Source organism: Oncorhynchus keta, chromosome 18, assembly GCF_023373465.1.
Source record: "Oncorhynchus keta strain PuntledgeMale-10-30-2019 chromosome 18, Oket_V2, whole genome shotgun sequence".
Taxonomy (NCBI): domain Eukaryota; kingdom Metazoa; phylum Chordata; class Actinopteri; order Salmoniformes; family Salmonidae; genus Oncorhynchus; species Oncorhynchus keta.
Genome location: NC_068438.1, coordinates 32,839,671 through 32,861,587, shown reverse-complemented (window position 1 = coordinate 32,861,587; position 21,917 = coordinate 32,839,671). Strand labels below are relative to the sequence as shown.

General features: G+C 42.9%; 1 protein-coding gene across 1 annotated transcript; it reads right to left on the bottom strand.

Annotated features, from left to right (window-relative positions):
- Positions 1 to 1,536: 1,536 nt before the first annotated feature.
- LOC118376295 (retinol-binding protein 2-like) lies at positions 1,537 to 20,373 on the bottom strand. The gene is made up of 4 exons (XM_035762993.2): positions 20,206 to 20,373; positions 3,513 to 3,691; positions 2,705 to 2,806; positions 1,537 to 2,018 (listed from the first exon to the last, which is right to left on the bottom strand). Exons 1-4 carry the CDS (start codon positions 20,276 to 20,278, stop codon positions 1,965 to 1,967), a joined length of 408 nt encoding a protein of 135 aa, XP_035618886.1. The 5' UTR covers positions 20,279 to 20,373; the 3' UTR covers positions 1,537 to 1,964.
- Between the last annotated feature and the right edge of the window lie 1,544 nt (positions 20,374 to 21,917).

Here is a 21,917-nt window from a genome sequence, read left to right as displayed (position 1 = left end):
CGCTCCACTACAGCCCCGTCGATGTTAATGGGGGCCTGTTCGGCCCGCCTTTTCCTGTAGTCCATGATCAGCTCCTTTGTCTTGCTCACATTGAGGAAGAGGTTGCTGTCCTGCCACCACATTGCCAGTTCTCTGACCTCCTCCCTATAGACTGTCTCATCGTTGTCGGTGATCAGGCCTACCACTGTTGTGTCTTCAGCAAACTTAATGATGGTGTTGGAGTCGTGTTTGGCCACGCAGTTGTAGGTGAGCAGGGAATACAGGAGGGGACAAAGTACACACCCCTGAGGGTTAAGGATCAGCGTGGTAGACGTGTTGTTGCCTACTCTTCCCACCTGGGGGCGGCCCGTCAGAATGTCCAGGATCCAGTTACAGAGGGAGGTGTTTAGTCCCAGGGTCCTTAGCTTGGTGATGAGCTTTGTGGGTACTATGGTGTTGAACGCTGAGCTGTAGTCAATGAAAAGCATTCTCACATAGGTGTTCCTTTTGTCCAGGTGAGAAAGGGCAGTGTGGAGTGCGATGAGATTGCTTAATCTGTGGATCTGTTGGGGCGGTATGCGAATTGGAGTGGGTCTAGGGTGTTCGGGAGGATGCAATTGATGTGAGCCATGACCAGCCTTTCAAAGCACTTCATGGCTACCGACATGAGTGCCACGGGGCGGTAATCATTTAGGCAGGTTACCTTCACTTCCTTGGGCACAGGGACTATGGTGGTCTGCTTGAAACATGTTAGTATTAGAGACTCGGTCAGGGAGAGGTTAAAAATGTCAGTGAAGACACTTGACAGTTTATCCGTGCATGCTTTGAGTACACGTCCTGGTAATCCGTCTGGCCCATTGGCTTTGTGAATGTTGACCTGTTTAAATGTTTTATTCACATCGGCTACTGAGAGCATTATCACACAGTCATCCAGTATAGCTGGATCCGACTAAAGTTCAAACCATGCTGGTGTTGCAAGAAGCACGTTCCAACCAACTAAGCAATCACATACTTGTGTCATAACAATTAGAATGTTACACGCTCCCAGCTCTATGCCTATGCTTGATGGTCGAAGTGTCCTACTGTAAATAATTTAACTGCACCTGTTGAGGGTTTCATATCTGTCAGGTCTTGATAAGAAAGCCTGGATGGTGTGAGGAATACTCTCCCAATCTTCTATTCAATGTCCAAACCTCCTCACGGTTGCATGTTGAAAGGTTCCGTAGACCTTCTGTCATGTCATTGATAATCACTTAGATCTGTCCCTGTGAAGTAGTAGATAAGGTTGCAGGCCTTCACAACCCAACTGAACATCATGTACTGTACGCTATTCATATATGCCTTCTTCTGGTCATCTACTGTACAGTGTACAATGTATTCGATTGATTTGCCAATTTACACAATTCCGTTCTCTCACAATGACGCGCTAATTTGAGAAGAAATGTTATGTTTTTAAAAGGTCATACTGTTTGTTTTTATTTGAAAGTACTGTCAACTCTGGTTAATATACACCCATATAAATATTAATTTAACTTAAAGTCAATGCATCCCAACTGCTTGGATTGAATTAAGTGTTTATTAAATGTAATCACATCATAAATACATAACATAATTATGCAGGCAGAAACACATGTATGTAATGTTCTTTTTGCTCTTTTGCACCTCAGTATCTCTACCTGCACATCATCATCTGCACATCTATCACTCCAGTGTTAATGCTAAATTGTCATTTTTTCACCTCCAATGCCTATTTATTGCCTCCCTAAACCTCCCTACTCTTCTAAATTTGCACACACTGTACATAGATTGTTCTATTGTGTTATTGACTATATGTTTGTTTATGTGCTACTCTGTGTTGTTTATTTGTCACACTGCTTTGCTTTATCTTGACCAGGTCGCAGTTGGAAATGAGAACTTGATCTCAACTGGCCTACCTGGTTAAATAAAGGTGAAATAATTGTTTTAACATTACAACAAAGACTGGTTTAGGGTTTCTTCTTGAATACTTGTTTGCAGACTTTGTCTTCAACATAGATGTCCTGAAAAAAAAGAGACGGACAGAAAGACAATTAGACAATCATATAACATGTAGTCTGCATCCGAACCAGCACACTATTCCCTATATCAGGGGTGTAAACTCATTCCATGGAGGGCCGATTGTCTGCTGGTTTCAGTTTTTTCCTTTCTATTAAGACCTAGACAACCAGGTGAGGGGAGTTCCTTACTAATTAGTACCCTTAATTCATCATTACAAGGGTGGAGCAAAAACCTGCAGACACTTGTCCCTCAATAAAATGGGTTTGACATATGTGCCCTATATAGTGCACTTCTGTTAAAAAGTAGGGCACTATAAAGGGAATAGGGTGCCATTTGGCATGAAGGCCTATAGGGATTATAGTATCACTTCTCTTTCTCAGAGCTCAAAAACAAGATTGACTTTACAACTTCCACTGTACTGATTGACATACATACATGCAACTTCTCACTTTATTATCATGAAAAAGGCCAGAGTGTAAGTCTGAATGAGGATATGTATAAAAGCTGAAGGATTGATAACTGTCTGTCTCTTTATCTCTCTCCTCAGAAATGTACTAAATGTATAGAGCTTCTGTTGTCTTAGGTATGAAGAATCTGTAACGTTCTGTATGTTCAAGTTTAAGTCTAGGACTCTATTCCTCTCTCTTTTCTGTCTCTAAACCCCTCCCCCCATCTGTCTTGCTCTCACCAGGTGTAGCAGGTCTCCTTCTATCCATTGCTTCCAGCCACGATTGGCCTTCTCTCCCTTCTGCACAGCCACCAATGTATCTCCATTCCAGGTAACCAGTGTCTGAAGAACACACACAGTTAGCTTACCGTAGACAAGCATTTACCCAAATGTCCCACAGCTAAGATATCAGGCTGGTATCATAGACGTAACATAATAAACGAAAATATGTGAAACTCAAATTGGTATATGTTACATTTGGTATGGTTGCATAAGACAGAAGGTTACTTGGTCGGGGTGGATGACGTGAGCGTCTAGCAACCCCAAAGTTGTAATTGGTAACATATCATACACATTGTAATTCAGAACATATCATACAAAGTGGATGATGTATATCCACAAATTAAAACATACCATACCAAATGTAAAATATCATACTAATTTGGGTGTCCCGTATTCTAGTTTACTATGTTACGTCTAACCCTGAGTCCAGGCTGAAGATGTGTGTATGTTTCCATAAAGCCAGGGTCAACAACCCACAGCAGTGCTTATGGCTGTCTCTTGAATTCTAATCTGAGAGAGACTGGGCCAAACCTTTTAAAATGCTTGGATTGTGGGCTATGTGTGTGAGGGCTATGTGACCATACAGTATGCATTAACAAACTGAGAGTCAAGGGAAGTAGGAGATGAAAACCTATAAGAAATGTAAATAAAAATGGTGGAATAGAATAAAAGGAGAGAACATGGAGAGGGTAAAGGTTAGGGGTTGGAACCAGTTAGGACGAAGTGCAGTGACACTCTGACGTGGTCATATTGGTTGTGGTCCTACCTGGATCGTCCTGTTGTCCAGTCCCTTAGTGACCTCCTCAAACTCCTCCCCGACGGTGAAGTTGACCTCGTAGTTCCTGAAGGTGCTCAAGGTCTTGGTCTCAAACTTGTCTCCGTTCTGGATGATCACCTTGGTCTGGGTCAGGTGGGCGGCGATCTTACGGGTTGCAAAGTCAATATCTGGAGGAAACACAATGAAACAACAATGTCAATGTTTAAAGATGCTCTGCTCTTTCCATGACATAGACTGACCACGTGAATCCAATCCCTTATTGATGTCACTTGTTTCATCCACTTCAATCAGTGTAAGTCTTGAGACAAATGAGACATGGATTGTGTATGCGTGCCATTCAGAGGGTGAATGAGCAAGACAAAATATTTAAGTGCTTTTGAACGGGGTATGGTAGTAGGTGCCAGGCGCACTGATTTGAGTGTGTCAAAAAACCTCAACGCTGCTGGGTTTTTCAGAATGGTCCACCACCTGAAAGACATGCAGCCAACTTGACACAACTGTGGGAAGCATTGGAGTCAACATGGGCCAGCATCCCTGTGGAAAGCTTTCGACACCTTGTAGAGTCCATGCCCTGACGAATTGAGGCCGTTCTGAGGGCAAAATGGGGTGCAACTCAATATTAGGAAGGTGTTCCTAATGTTTTGTACACTCAGTGTATACTGTGAGTATGAAGTATGAACTTCTTAGGGCTAGGCGTCCCGCTGGGTACATACAAGTGTCTTATATTGGTCAAAATATAAAATTATTGTTGATCTAACAGCATTGCTCAATTTACTGTAGCTTTTACAGTGAAAACAAGCCATGCGATTGTTTGAGGATGGCACACCACATCAAAATATTTTTATACCGGCACAGGTTTCATAAATTCACAAAAAGCGATTAAATATTCACTTACTTTTTGAAATTCTTCCTCTGATTTGTCATCCAAAGGGTCCCAGCTATAACATGTAGTGTTGATGTGTTAGATAAAATCCTTATTTATATCCCAAAAAGTCTGTTTAGTTGGCGCCATCGATTTGAGTAATCCACTCGTTCAACATGCAGAGAAAGGAATCCGAAAATTTACCCCCTAAACGTTGTTTCAACAAGTCAAAATACGTTTTGATTTACTCCTCAAATACTGTTACGATCATCGTAATGAGGCGCAGCGTGATTGAAGTTCCACATCTTTATTACGGTGAAAGGCGCACTGGAGGCCTGGTGCGTGGAGCCGGCACATGTGGCACCGGACTGGTGACACGCACTGCAGGGCAAGTGCGGGGAGCTGGCACAGGACCAAACTGCTGACAGGCTCCTCTAATCTGGATGCCGTGTAGAACACACCTACATAACATTTCTTTCATCTCTCTCTCTCCCAAATTCTCCATCGCCTCCCTGAAGGTCTCTGGCTCTTCATTGTGAGTACGGGTAGCTGGCACAGATGGCACCTGACTGATGACCAGCTCTTCCACTCTCCGCTGCTCTGCCGACCACCCCCCTCGGGTTTATGTGGCCGCGGTCCCCGGCGTCGTCGCTTTCCTTCCACCTTCCTTGGTGTCTCCTTCCAAGGAAGCGTCTCACAACCTCCCATAATTTCTTCCCAGGTCCAGAACTCCTTTACATCCGTCACACGGTGCATGGTCCTTGCTTGGTGGGATATTCTGTCACGATCGTCTTAATGAGCGGACCAAGGCGCAGCGTGATTGAAGTTCCACATCTTTATTATGGTGAAACTAAACAAAAACAATAAACCAATAACGAAACGTGAAAGTAGTGGTGCACATGCACAAACACAAAACAATATCCCACAAACACAGGTGGGTTAAATGGCTACCTAAATATGATCCCCAATTAGATGCCAGCTGCCTCTAATTGGGAACCATACAAAACACCAACATAGAAATATTGAGCTAGAACACCCCCTAGTCACGCCCTGACCTATTACACCATAGAGAACCAAGGGCTCTCTATGGTCAGGGCGTGACAGATACCCTAAAATGTAATCAAACTATAATATTTCTTACGGAAAGAAGTATGTTCAATAGGAAACCGATTTTTCAGGTGGGTCTTGTCTTCATGGTGCGTGCAAACACGAATTTCCAAGACTGTGTCCCTGTACTAAAACTGATATTTCTTATCCGTTTTGAAGTTACAAGCCTGAAACCTTGAAAATAGACTGCTGACACCCTGTGGAATCCATAGGAATTGCATCCTGGGAGCTGGGACTTGAGTATGCTCTTATACTTGCCATTGTAAGAGCATGGTCTCTCTCAAAAACAAAATTAAGGTTGGTTTTACTTTGGATTTTCTCCTACCATATTGTGGTATATTATCCTACATTATTTTAACATTTCTATGCATAAACTGGCTTCAGGGCCTAAGCAACAGGCAGTTTACTTTGGGCACGTCATTCAGGCGAAAATTAAGCAATAAGGCACGAGGGGGTGTGGTATATGGCCAATATACCACAGCTAAGGGCTGTTCTTATGCGCAACACAACTATTGCTATTATAAACTGGGTGGTTTGAGCCCTGAATGCTGATTGGCTGATAGACCGTATAGCACGGGTATGACAAAATGTATTTTTACTGCTCAAATGATGTTGGTAACCAGTTTATAAAAGCAATAAGGCACCTCGGGGGTTTGTGTTATATGGCCGATATACCTTCTGTATCCTTAAGAACAGCCCTTAGCCGTGGTACAGTTGAAGTCGGAAGTTTACATACACCTTAGCCAAATACATTTAAACTCAGTTTTTCACAATTCCTGACATTTAATCAGAGTAAAAATGTCTTAAGCCAGTTAAGGATCAACACTTTATTTTAAGAATGTGAACTGCACATTGAGAAAAAGATCATACTTTTTGGAGAAATGTCCTTATGTTCGGAGGAAAAAGGGGGAGGCTTGCAAGCCAAATAACACCATGTCAGAATAATAGTAGAGAGAATGACTTATTTCAGCTTTTATTTCTTTCATCACATTCCCAGTGGGTCAGAAGTTTACACACACTCAATTTTTATTTGGTAGCATTGCCTTTTAAATTGTTTAACTTGGGTCAAACGTTTCGGGCAGCCTTCCACAAGCTTCCCACAATAAGTTGGGTGAATTTTGGCCCATTGCTCCTGACAGAGATGGTGTAACTGAGTCAGGTTTGTAGGCCTCCTTGCTCGCACACGCTTTTTCAGTTCTGCCCACACATTTTCTTTAGGATTGAGGTCAGGGCTTTGTGATGGCCACTCTAATACCTTGACTTTTTTGTCCTTAAGCCATTTTGCCACAACTTTGGTCATTGTCTATTTGGAAGACCCATTTGCGACCAAGCTTTAACTTCCTGACTGATTTCTTGAGATGTTGCTTCAATATAACCACATAATTTTCCACCCTCATGATGCCATCTATTTTGTGAAGTGCTCCAGTCCCTCCTGCAGCAAAGCACCCCCACAACATGATGCTGCCACCCCCGTGCTTCACCGTTGGGATGGTATTCTTCGGCTTGCAAGCCTCCCCCTTTTTCCTCCAAACATAACGTTGGCCATTATGGCCAAACAGTTCTATTATTGTTTCATCAGACCAGAGGACATTTCTCCAAAAAGTATGATATTTTTCTCGAATTGCAGTTGCAAACCGTGGTCCTTCTGTAGCTCAGTTGGTAGAGCATGGCGCTTGTAACGCCAGGGTAGTGGGTTCGATTCCCGGGACCACCCATACGTAGAATGTATGCACACATGACTGTAAGTCGCTTTGGATAAAAGCGTCTGCTAAATGGCATATATTATTATATATTATTATATATTAGTCTGGCTTTTTATGGCGGTTTTAGAGCAGTGGCTTCTTCCTTGCTGAACAGCAGGTTTCAGGTTATGTCAATATAGGACTCGTTTTTACTCTTGATATTGATACTTTTGTGCCTGTTTCCTCCAGCATCTTCACAAGGTCCTTTGCTGTTGTTCCGGTATTTATTTGCACTTTTCGCACCAAAGTATGTTTATCTCTAGGAGGCAGAACGCGTCTCCTTCCTGAGCGGTATGACGGCTGCGTGGTCCCATGGTGTTTATACTTGTGTACTATTGTTTGTACAGATGAACGTGTTACCTTCAGGCGTTTGTAAATTGCTCCCATGGATGAACCAGACTTGTGGAGGTCTACAATTGTTTTTCTGAGGTCTTGGCTGATTTGTTTGATTTGAAGGTAGGCCTTGAAATACATCCACAGGTTTACCTCTAATTGCCTCAAATTATGTCAATTAGCCTATCAGAAGCTTCAAAAGCCATTACATAATTTTCTGGAATTTTCCAAGCTGTTAAAAGGGACAGTCACCTTAGTGTATGTAAACTTCTGACCCACTGGAATTGTGATACAGTGAATAATAAGTGAAATAATCTGTCTGTAAACAATTGTTGGAAAAATTACTTGTGTCATGCACAAAGTAGATGTCCTAACCGACTTGCCAAAACTATAGTTTGTTAACAATACATTTGTGGAGTGGTTGAAAAATTAGTTTTAATGACTCCAACCTAAGTGTATGTAAACTTCTGACTTCAATTGTATATTAGCCATGTACCACAACCCTTGGGCCTTATTGCTTTATTATAAACTGGTTACCAATGTAATTGGAAGAGTTGAAAGTAATATTTTGTCATACCTGTGCTATACGTTCTGCTATACCACAGCTTTCAGCCAATCAGCATTCAGGGCTCAAACCACCAACCTATTTCATATATACTCTTTTCACCTTGGTTGGACAGTGAGGTGTGTATAGTATACTGTTTTGTTGTGTTCCCTTGTGTATTAGCCACCAGTCCCCCTCTTCAGTTATGAGACTGGAGCTCAAGTTCTAGAATTACTATTCCACTCAGACCAGCTCTGTTGACAATCTCATTTACCCTTTTTAAAATGGCCTTGTACCAGAAATACAGCTGAATAAGTTCAACTGTGAGCCTGCACTGCATTGCATTGGCCACAAAGTGTAAATTCAATTTCTACCCGTCTCTCTTTTTGATGAAGCTCTATTATTTACCCATCCAAATATGTTCTCCCTCCCTATGTTTCCATATGGCTGTGATTTTCAATCCGTTCATGGAAATGAGAGAGCGGCACGGAATAAGACGCCTCGGATTTGGGATTTGTTGGGTTGAGCGGGAGGGAGTTATGACATGGAGGAGTTATGACAGGGAGGGAGTTATAACATGGAGGGAGTTATAACACGAGAGAGTTATAACACGAGAGAGTTATAACACGAGAGAGTTATAACACGAGAGAGTTGTAACACGAGAGAGTTGTAACACGAGAGAGTTGTAACACGAGAGAGTTGTAACACGAGAGAGTTGTAACACGGAGGGAGTTATGACACGGAGGGAGTTATAACACGAGAGAGTTGTAACACGAGAGAGTTGTAACACGAGAGAGTTGTAACACGAGAGAGTTATGACACGGAGGGAGTTATGACACGGAGGGAGTTATGACACGGAGGGAGTTATGACACGGAGGGAGTTATGACAGGGAGGGAGTTATAACATGGAGGGAGTTATAACACGAGAGAGTTGTAACACGAGAGAGTTATGACACGGAGGGAGTTATGACACGGAGGGAGTTATGACACGGAGGGAGTTATGACACGGAGGGAGTTATGACACGGAGGGAGTTATGACACGGAGGAGTTATGACATGGAGGAGTTATGACACGGAGGGAGTTATGACACGGAGGGAGTTATGACACGGAGGGAGTTATGACATGGAGGGAGTTATGACATGGAGGGAGTTATAACATGGAGGGAGTTATGACATGGAGGAGTTATGACATGGGGGGAGTTATGACATGGAGGGAGTTATGACACGGAGGAGTTATAACATGGAGGAGTTATGACATGGGGGAGTTATGACATGGAGGGAGTTATGACACGGAGGGAGTTATAACATGGAGGGAGTTATGACATGGAGGAGTTATGACATGGAGGGAGTTATGACATGGAGGAGTTATGACATGGAGGAGTTATGACATGGAGGGAGTTATGACATGGAGGGAGTTATGACACGGAGGGAGTTATGACATGGAGGGAGTTATGACATGGAGGGAGTTATGACACGGAGGAGTTATGACATGGAGGAGTTATGACATGGAGGGAGTTATGACACGGAGGGAGTTATGACATGGAGGGAGTTATGACATGGAGGAGTTATGACATGGAGGAGTTATGACATGGAGGAGTTATGACACGGAGGGAGTTATGACACGGAGGGAGTTATGACACGGAGGGAGTTATGACATGGAGGGAGTTATGACATGGAGGGAGTTATGACATGGAGGAGTTATGACACGGAGGGAGTTATAACATGGAGGGAGTTATGACATGGAGGAGTTATGACATGGAGGGAGTTATGACACGGAGGGAGTTATGACACGGAGGGAGTTATGACATGGAGGGAGTTATGACATGGAGGGAGTTATGACATGGAGGGAGTTATGACACAAAGGGAGTTATGACATGGAGGAGTTATGACATGGAGGAGTTATGACATGGAGGGAGTTATGACATGGAGGGAGTTATGACACGGAGGGAGTTATGACATGGAGGAGTTATAACATGGAGGGAGTTATGACATGGAGGGAGTTATGACATGGAGGGAGTTATGACATGGAGGGAGTTATGACATGGAGGGAGTTATGACATGGAGGGAGTTATGACATGGAGGGAGTTATGACATGGAGGGAGTTATGACATGGAGGGAGTTATGACACAAAGGGAGTTATGACATGGAGGAGTTATGACATGGAGGAGTTATGACATGGAGGGAGTTATAACATGGAGGGAGTTATGACATGGAGGAGTTATGACATGGAGGGAGTTATGACACGGAGGGAGTTATGACATGGAGGGAGTTATGACATGGAGGGAGTTATGACATGGAGGGAGTTATGACATGGAGGAGTTATGACATGGAGGGAGTTATGACATGGAGGAGTTATGACATGGAGGGAGTTATGACATGGAGGAGTTATGACATGGAGGGAGTTATGACATGGAGGAGTTATGACATGGAGGGAGTTATGACATGGAGGAGTTATGACACGGAGGCAGTTATGACATGGAGGAGTTATGACATGGAGGGAGTTATGACACGGAGGCAGTTATGACATGGAGGAGTTATGACATGGAGGGAGTTATGACACGGAGGCAGTTATGACATGGAGGAGTTATGACATGGAGGGAGTTATGACACGGAGGCAGTTATGACATGGAGGAGTTATGACATGGAGGAGTTATGACATGGAGGGAGTTATGACATGGAGGAGTTATGACATGGAGGGAGTTATGACATGGAGGAGTTATGACATGGAGGAGTTATGACATGGAGGAGTAATGACATGGAGGGAGTTATGACATGGAGGAGTTATGACATGGAGGAGTTATGACATGGAGGAGTTATGACATGGAGGAGTTATGACATGGAGGAGTTATGACATGGAGGGAGTTATGACATGGAGGAGTTATGACATGGAGGGAGTTATGACATGGAGGAGTTATGACATGGAGGAGGGAGTTATGACATGGAGGAGTTATGACATGGAGGGAGTTATGACATGGAGGAGTTATGACATGGAGGAGTTATGACATGGAGGAGTTATGACACGGAGGGAGTTATGACATGGAGGAGTTATAACATGGAGGAGTTATAACATGGAGGGAGTTATGACATGGAGGGAGTTATGACATGGAGGGAGTTATGACATGGAGGGAGTTATGACATGGAGGGAGTTATGACATGGAGGGAGTTATAACATGGAGGGAGTTATGACATGGAGGGAGTTATGACATGGAGGAGTTATGACATGGAGGGAGTTATGACATGGAGGGAGTTATGACATGGAGGAGTTATGACATGGAGGGAGTTATGACATGGAGGGAGTTATGACACGGAGGCAGTTATGACATGGAGGAGTTATGACATGGAGGCAGTTATGACATGGAGGAGTTATGACATGGAGGAGTTATGACATGGAGGAGTTATGACATGGAGGAGTTATGATATGGAGGGAGTTATGACATGGAGGAGTTATGACATGGAGGGAGTTATGACATGGAGGAGTTATGACACGGAGGCAGTTATGACATGGAGGGAGTTATGACATGGAGGGAGTTATGACATGGAGGGAGTTATGACATGGAGGAGTTATGACATGGAGGGAGTTATGACATGGAGGAGTTATGACATGGAGGAGTTATGACATGGAGGAGTTATAACATGGAGGAGTTATAACATGGAGGAGTTATGACATGGAGGAGTTATGACATGGAGGAGTTATGACACGGAGGGAGTTATAACATGGAGGGAGTTATAACATGGAGGAGTTATAACATGGAGGAGTTATGACATGGAGGGAGTTATGACATGGAGGAGTTATGACATGGAGGGAGTTATGACATGGAGGAGTTATGACATGGAGGAGTTATGACATGGAGGGAGTTATGACATGGAGGAGTTATGACACGGAGGCAGTTATGACATGGAGGGAGTTATGACACGGAGGCAGTTATGACATGGAGGAGTTATGACATGGAGGGAGTTATGACACGGAGGCAGTTATGACATGGAGGAGTTATGACATGGAGGGAGTTATGACACGGAGGCAGTTATGACATGGAGGAGTTATGACATGGAGGAGTTATGACATGGAGGGAGTTATAACATGGAGGGAGTTATGACATGGAGGAGTTATGACATGGGGGGAGTTATGACATGGAGGGAGTTATGACACGGAGGGAGTTATAACATGGAGGGAGTTATGACATGGAGGAGTTATGACATGGAGGGAGTTATGACATGGAGGAGTTATGACATGGAGGAGTTATGACATGGAGGGAGTTATGACATGGAGGGAGTTATGACACGGAGGGAGTTATGACATGGAGGGAGTTATGACATGGAGGGAGTTATGACACGGAGGAGTTATGACATGGAGGAGTTATGACATGGAGGGAGTTATGACACGGAGGGAGTTATGACATGGAGGGAGTTATGACATGGAGGGAGTTATGACATGGAGGAGTTATGACATGGAGGAGTTATGACACGGAGGGAGTTATGACACGGAGGGAGTTATGACACGGAGGGAGTTATGACACGGAGGGAGTTATGACATGGAGGGAGTTATGACATGGAGGGAGTTATGACATGGAGGAGTTATGACATGGAGGGAGTTATGACATGGAGGGAGTTATGACACGGAGGGAGTTATAACATGGAGGGAGTTATGACATGGAGGAGTTATGACATGGAGGGAGTTATGACATGGAGGAGTTATGACATGGAGGGAGTTATGACATGGAGGGAGTTATGACACGGAGGGAGTTATGACACGGAGGGAGTTATGACACGGAGGGAGTTATGACATGGAGGGAGTTATGACATGGAGGGAGTTATGACACAAAGGGAGTTATGACATGGAGGAGTTATGACATGGAGGGAGTTATGACATGGAGGGAGTTATGACATGGAGGGAGTTATGACATGGAGGGAGTTATGACATGGAGGGAGTTATAACATGGAGGGAGTTATGACATGGAGGGAGTTATGACATGGAGGGAGTTATGACATGGAGGGAGTTATGACATGGAGGGAGTTATGACATGGAGGGAGTTATGACATGGAGGGAGTTATGACACAAAGGGAGTTATGACATGGAGGAGTTATGACATGGAGGGAGTTATAACATGGAGGGAGTTATGACATGGAGGAGTTATGACATGGAGGGAGTTATGACACGGAGGGAGTTATGACATGGAGGGAGTTATGACATGGAGGGAGTTATGACATGGAGGGAGTTATGACATGGAGGAGTTATGACATGGAGGGAGTTATGACATGGAGGAGTTATGACATGGAGGAGTTATGACATGGAGGAGTTATGACATGGAGGGAGTTAAGAGAGGGAGGAGTTATGACATGGAGGGAGTTATGACATGGAGGAGTTATGACACGGAGGCAGTTATGACATGGAGGAGTTATGACATGGAGGGAGTTATGACACGGAGGCAGTTATGACATGGAGGAGTTATGACATGGAGGGAGTTATGACACGGAGGCAGTTATGACATGGAGGAGTTATGACATGGAGGGAGTTATGACACGGAGGCAGTTATGACATGGAGGAGTTATGACATGGAGGAGTTATGACATGGAGGAGTTATGACATGGAGGGAGTTATGACATGGAGGAGTTATGACATGGAGGAGTTATGACATGGAGGAGTTATGACATGGAGGAGTAATGACATGGAGGGAGTTATGACATGGAGGAGTTATGACATGGAGGAGTTATGACATGGAGGAGTTATGACATGGAGGAGTTATGACATGGAGGAGTTATGACATGGAGGGAGTTATGACATGGAGGAGTTATGACATGGAGGGAGTTATGACATGGAGGAGTTATGACATGGAGGAGGGAGTTATGACATGGAGGAGTTATGACATGGAGGGAGTTATGACATGGAGGAGTTATGACATGGAGGGAGTTATGACATGGAGGAGTTATGACACGGAGGGAGTTATGACACGGAGGGAGTTATGACACGGAGGGAGTTATGACATGGAGGAGTTATGACATGGAGGGAGTTATGACATGGAGGGAGTTATGACATGGAGGGAGTTATAACATGGAGGGAGTTATGACATGGAGGGAGTTATGACATGGAGGAGTTATGACATGGAGGGAGTTATGACATGGAGGAGTTATGACATGGAGGAGTTATGACATGGAGGGAGTTATGACATGGAGGGAGTTATGACACGGAGGCAGTTATGACATGGAGGAGTTATGACATGGAGGCAGTTATGACATGGAGGAGTTATGACATGGAGGAGTTATGACATGGAGGAGTTATGACATGGAGGAGTTATGATATGGAGGGAGTTATGACATGGAGGAGTTATGACATGGAGGAGTTATGACATGGAGGAGTTATGACATGGAGGGAGTTATGACATGGAGGAGTTATGACACGGAGGCAGTTATGACATGGAGGGAGTTATGACATGGAGGGAGTTATGACATGGAGGGAGTTATGACATGGAGGAGTTATGACATGGAGGGAGTTATGACATGGAGGAGTTATGACATGGAGGAGTTATGACATGGAGGAGTTATAACATGGAGGAGTTATAACATGGAGGAGTTATGACATGGAGGAGTTATGACATGGAGGAGTTATGACACGGAGGGAGTTATGACACGGAGGGAGTTATGACACGGAGGGAGTTATGACACGGAGGGAGTTATGACAGGGAGGGAGTTATAACATGGAGGAGTTATGACATGGAGGGAGTTATGACATGGAGGAGTTATGACATGGAGGAGTTATGACATGGAGGGAGTTATGACATGGAGGAGTTATGACACGGAGGCAGTTATGACATGGAGGAGTTATGACATGGAGGGAGTTATGACACGGAGGCAGTTATGACATGGAGGAGTTATGACATGGAGGAGTTATGACATGGAGGAGTTATGACATGGAGGGAGTTATGACATGGAGGAGTTATGACATGGAGGAGTTATGACATGGAGGAGTAATGACATGGAGGGAGTTATGACATGGAGGAGTTATGACATGGAGGAGTTATGACATGGAGGAGTTATGACATGGAGGAGTTATGACATGGAGGAGTTATGACATGGAGGGAGTTATGACATGGAGGAGTTATGACATGGAGGGAGTTATGACATGGAGGAGTTATGACATGGAGGAGGGAGTTATGACATGGAGGAGTTATGACATGGAGGGAGTTATGACATGGAGGAGTTATGACATGGAGGGAGTTATGACATGGAGGAGTTATGACACGGAGGGAGTTATGACACGGAGGGAGTTATGACACGGAGGGAGTTATGACATGGAGGAGTTATGACATGGAGGGAGTTATGACATGGAGGGAGTTATGACATGGAGGAGTTATAACATGGAGGGAGTTATGACATGGAGGGAGTTATGACATGGAGGAGTTATGACATGGAGGGAGTTATGACATGGAGGAGTTATGACATGGAGGAGTTATGACATGGAGGAGTTATGACATGGAGGGAGTTATGACACGGAGGCAGTTATGACATGGAGGAGTTATGACATGGAGGAGTTATGACATGGAGGCAGTTATGACATGGAGGAGTTATGACATGGAGGAGTTATGACATGGAGGGAGTTATGACATGGAGGGAGTTATGACACGGAGGCAGTTATGACATGGAGGAGTTATGACATGGAGGAGTTATGACATGGAGGCAGTTATGACATGGAGCAGTTATGACATGGAGGAGTTATGACATGGAGGAGTTATGACATGGAGGAGTTATGACATGGAGGAGTTATGATATGGAGGGAGTTATGACATGGAGGAGTTATGACATGGAGGGAGTTATGACATGGAGGAGTTATGACACGGAGGCAGTTATGACATGGAGGGAGTTATGACATGGAGGGAGTTATGACATGGAGGGAGTTATGACATGGAGGAGTTATGACATGGAGGGAGTTATGACATGGAGGAGTTATGACATGGAGGAGTTATGACATGGAGGAGTTATAACATGGAGGAGTTATAACATGGAGGAGTTATGACATGGAGGAGTTATGACATGGAGGAGTTATGACACGGAGGGAGTTATAACATGGAGGGAGTTATAACATGGAGGGAGTTATGACATGGAGGGAGTTATGACATGGAGGAGTTATGGCATGGAGGAGTTATGACATGGAGGAGTTATGACATGGAGGGAGTTATAACATGGAGGGAGTTATAACATGGAGGAGTTATGACATGGAGGAGTTATAACATGGAGGAGTTATGACATGGAGGAGTTATGACATGGAGGAGTTATGACATGGAGGAGTTATGAATTGCCGATAAAGTCATATATAATAAAAGACTTGTGGTTTATTAACCCCATGCTGAGTGGATGGACGAGGGCCTTCGCTTTCCAACGACATGCCGACCGACGCCTCTTGGCAGAGCTTAGGATGGGATTTTTTTTTCTCTTGAATGGGGACGATAAAAATGCTTAAAAGAGTAAATCAATATTTGTTCGACGTGGTAACAAGCGGGAGCCATTCACACAAACATTGGAGGTTAAGTCGCCATGACAGAAGCCCAATAAGTAACTGAAGCAGCACCATCCTTTCTCTCTCTCACAATCTCACTCACTGACACTCTCAAATAAAGTATTTACACTAACATTGTCTCTGACATCCCCCTCTCTATCAACAACCCTCATGCACACACACATAGACATATGCACACACACACACACACACATAGACATATGCACACACACACACACACACACATAGACATATGCACACACTCATAGACATATGCCCACACACACACAACACACTCTTTCTCTTTCAATTCCCTCTCTCGTCTCCACCACTTCCTTCCCTCCCTCCCTCTCCACCATCTCTCTCTGCATATCCAGTATCTCTCTCTGCATATCCAGTATATCTCTAGGCATATCCAGTATGTATCTCTGCATATCTAGTGTCTCTCTCTGCATATCCAGTATGTCTCTATGCATATCTAGTATCACTCTATGCATATCTAGTATCTCTCTATGCATATCTAGTATCTGTCTCTGCATATCTAGTATCTCTCTATGCATATCTAGTATGTCTCTATGCATATCTAGTATATCTCTATGCATATCTAGTATGCCTCTATGCATATCCAGTATGTCTCTATGCATATCCAGTATCTCTCTCTGCATGTCCAATATGTCTCTCTGCATATCCAGTATGCCTCTATGCATATCCAGTATGTCTCTATGCATATCCAGTCTCTCTCTCTGCATATCCAGTATCTCTCTTCATATCCAGTATGTCTCTATGCATATCTAGTATCACTCTATGCATATCTAGTATCTTTCTATGCATATCCAGTATCTGTCTCTGCATATCTAGTATCTCTCTATGCATATCTAGTATCTCTCTCTGCATATCTAGTATCTCTCTATGCATATCTAGTATGCCTCTATGCATATCCAGTATCTCTCTATGCATATCTAGTATCTCTCTCTGCATATCCAATATGTCTCTCTACATATCCAGTATGCCTCTATGCATATCCAGTATGTCTCTATGCATATCCAGTATGTCTCTATGCATATCCAGTATCTCTCTTCATATCCAGTATCTCTCTTCATATCCAGTATGTCTCTATGCATATCTAGTATCACTCTATGCATATCTAGTATCTCTCTATGCATATCTAGTATATATCTCTGCATATCTAGTGTCTCTCTCTGCATATCCAGTATCTCTCTCTGCATGTCCAGTATCTCTCTCTGCATATCTAGTATCTCTATCTGCATATCCAGTATCTCTCTGCATATCTAGTATCTCTGCATATCCAGTATATCTCTCTGCATATCTAGTATCTCTCTCTGCATATCTAGTATCTCTCTATGCATATCCAGTATGTCTCTATGTATATCCAGTATCTCTCTTCATATCCAGTATGTCTCTATGCATATCAAGTATCTCTCTCTGCATATCTAGTATCTGTCTCTGTATATCTAGCATCTCTCTCTTCATATCCAGTATCTCTCTCTGCATATCTAGTATCTGTCTCTGTATATCTAGTATCTTTCTTTACATCTAGTATCTCTCTCTGAATATCCAGTATGTCTCTGCCATCTAATATCTCTGCATATCCAGTATATCTCTGCATATCTAGTATCTCTCTCTGCATATCTTGTATCTCTGCATATCTAGTATCTCTCTCTGCATATCTAGTATCTCTGCATATCTAGTATCTCGCTGCATATCTAGCATCTCTCTCTGCATATCTAGTATCTCTGCATATCTAGTATCTCTCTCTGCATATCTAGTATCTCTGCATATCTCATATCTCTCTCTGCATATCTAGTATCTCTCTCTGCATATCTCGTATCTCTCTCTGCATATCCAATATGTCTCTCTGCATATCCAGTATGCCTCTATGCATATCAAGTATGTCTCTCTGCATATCTAGTATCTCTCTCTGCATATCTAGTATCTCTGCATATCTAGTATCTCTGAATATCTAGTATCTCTCTGCATATCTAGTATCTCTCTCTGTATATCTAGTATCTCTCTGCATATCTCATATCTCTCTCTGCATATCTAGTATCTCTCTCTGCATATCCAATATGTCTCTCTGCATATCTAGTATCTCTCTCTGTATATCTAGTATCTCTCTGCATATCTCATATCTCTCTCTGCATATCCAGTGTCTCTCTCTGCATATCCAATATGTCTCTCTGCATATCCAATATGTCTCTGCATATCCAGTATGCCTCTATGCATATCCAGTATGCCTCTATGCATATCCAGTATGTCTCTATGCATATCCAGTCTCTCTCTCTGCATATCCAGTATCTCTCTTCATATCCAGTATGTCTCTATGCATATCTAGTATCACTCTATGCATATCTAGTATCTCTCTATGCATATCTAGTATCTGTCTCTGCATATCTAGTATCTCTCTATGCACATCTAGTATCTCTCTATGCATATCTAGTATCTCTCTGCATATCTAGTATCTCTCTATGCATATCTAGTATGTCTCTGCATATCTAGTATCTCTCTATGCATATCTAGTATCTCTCTCTGCATATCTAGCATCTCTCTCTGCATATCTAGTATCACTCTATGCATATCCAGTATCTCTCTCTGCATATCCAGTATCTCTCTCTTCATATCTAGTATCTGTCTCTGCATATCTAGCATCTCTCTCTTCATATCCAGTATCTCTCTCTGCATATCTAGTATCTCTCTGCCATCTAATATCTCTGCATATCCAGTATATCTCTGCATATCTAGTATCTCTCTCTGTATATCTTGTATCTCTCTTTACATCTAGTATCTCTCTCTGCATATCCAGTATCTCTCTGCCATCTAATATCTCTGCATATCCAGTATATCTCTGCATATCTAGTATCTCTCTCTGCATATCTAGTATCTCTCTGCATATCTAGTATCTCTCTCTGTATATCTAGTATCTCTCTGCATATCTCATATCTCTCTCTGCATATCTAGTATCTCTCTCTGCATATCTAGTATCTCTCTCTGCATATCCAATATGTCTCTCTGCATATCCAGTATGCCTCTATGCATATCCAGTATGTCTCTATGCATATCCAGTATGTCTCTATGCATATCCAGTATATCTCTCTGCATATCAAGTATATCTTTCTGCATATCTAGTATCTCTGCATATGTAATATCTCTCTGCATATCTACTATATCTCTGCATATGTAATATCTCTCTGCATATCTACTATATCTCTGCATATGTAATATCTCTCTGCATATGTAATATCTCTCTGCATATGTAATATCTCTCTGCATATGTAATATCTCTCGCTGCATATCTACTATCTCTCTGCATATGTAATATCTCTCGCTGCATATCTAGTATCTCTCTGCATATGTAATATCTCTCTGCATATCTACTATCTCTCTGCATATGTAATATCTCTCGCTGCATATCTAGTATCTCTCTGCATATGTAATATCTCTCTGCATATCTACTTTCTCTCTGCATATGTAATATCTCTCGCTGCATATCTACTATCTCTCTGCATATGTAATATCTCTCGCTGCATATCTAGTATCTCTCTCTGTATCTTATGTCGCTATTTTCCAACAGACATTAGAACAACAGCTTACCAATGGCCTTCATGACATCCTCAAAGTTCTCATTGGTGACCATCACCCATTGTCCATTGAAGTCTGCGGGCATCTTGGCACCAGCCGGGTCTGTGTTACTGTATATGCCCTGTATCTGTCTATGGGGAATTTGCTCACACACACACACACACACTGCAAGAGGTAGAGTCAGATTCTATGGTCCCAACCCTTTATATACAGCCTGTTTATGTGTGGAACTAAGGGGCAGGGTTCACCTGATAACACTCTCTATATTCCTTATAGAGAGAAGGAACAGGTGTGTGTGACTGTATGTGTGTTTGTCCGTCTGTATGTGTGTGTGTGTCAAGTGTGGAGGCACTTAGCATCAGCTAACCCACTGCCTCTCAACAGGCTAGCCAGATCCTTTGTTCATCGTAATGATGCAGAAAGGAAACAATATGGAGAGCACCAGCTAGAGCAATGAGAGCTAGTTCCCCTGTCACCTGTCAACGCAGACACTAAAAAGCAATGCTGAGGAGAAGGTCAGAAAGTCCTTTCTCTCTTCTGAAACAAGAATAAATATAGACTAGGTTTCTAGTTCAAACACAGAATACACCGAGTGTACATTTGACTATTTTCTTCATGTTAAGACACAGAAAAATAATAGGAGTCAAAGCAACACACTTGCATTTGCATTTAACCCGCATTCTATTCTGGTTGCCAGATGTGTAGGTGCTTTAGCCAACTCCTATTCTTTAGCCCAGGGAAACTGGCTAAAGTATTACAGATCTGGCAACCAGGCTCGATGCAATCTGCAGGGAAAGTAAAACAACGTCTGTACATTTTCCCAGGTTGTGATTGCGTATTTACCAATTAACTCTATATCTGTAAGTGGTTTGTGGTTATATTTGCTTTGACTTTAATTCTCCCTAATGAATTACAGTAACCTACCGTATTTCTGACTTGAAATCCCTTCTCATAATCAATGTTGATTAGTGTATTTGTGTGTGTGTGAGAGTGAGAGTGAGAAAGAGAGAAAGAAAGAGATAATGAGCTGATTACTTTGTTATCTGCCACATATGGCTGATATCTCTAGGATGTTCCCAAATCGATCATATCAGCAAAGGAAGGGGGGGACAGAGAGGGACACTGAGAGGGACAGAGAGAGAGAGAAAGAGAGAGAGAGAGAGTGGGACTAAGAGAGAGAGAGAGGCAGAGAGAGGGACAGAGAGAGAGGTAGAGAGGGAGAGAAAGAGAGGGACTAAGAGAGTGAGCAAGAGAGAGAGAGGCAGAGAGAGGGACAGAGAGAGGGACAGAGAGAGAGAGGCAGAGAGAGGGACAGGGAGAGAGGTAGAGAGAGAGACAGTGAAGAACAAACACCATTGTAAATATAACCCATATTTATGTTTATTTATTTATTTTTGCACATGATATGACATTTGAAATGTATTTATTATTTTGTAACTTTTGTGAGTGTAATGTTTACTGTAATTTGAAACGTACATTTCCCATGCCAATAAAGTCCCTTAAATTGAAATCGAATCGATAGAGCAGTGAGAGAGATGCATCGAGAGAGAGAGGAAAGGAAGTGAGCATGAGGGGGTATACAGAGTTCAACCTAGGACAGACCTCTCTCAAGGTCAAAAACATAGAGAAAATAATAAAATGCCTTTATCTTTCAAGCCTAATGCATACGGTATGTTTACAGTAATGTGCATGATGTTTCTGCCATGGTATGTTTACAGTAATGT

Coding starts and splice junctions, on each gene's coding strand:
- LOC118376295 (XM_035762993.2), bottom strand. CDS start 20,278: ATGCCCGCAGACTTCAATGGACAATGGGTGATGGTCACCAATGAGAAC. Junction 3,692..20,205: donor GGATGTCATGAAGGCCATTG/GTAAGCTGTTGT, acceptor TGTTTCCTCCAG/ATATTGACTTTGCAACCCGT. Junction 2,807..3,512: donor TGGACAACAGGACGATCCAG/GTAGGACCACAA, acceptor TGTGTTCTTCAG/ACACTGGTTACCTGGAATGG.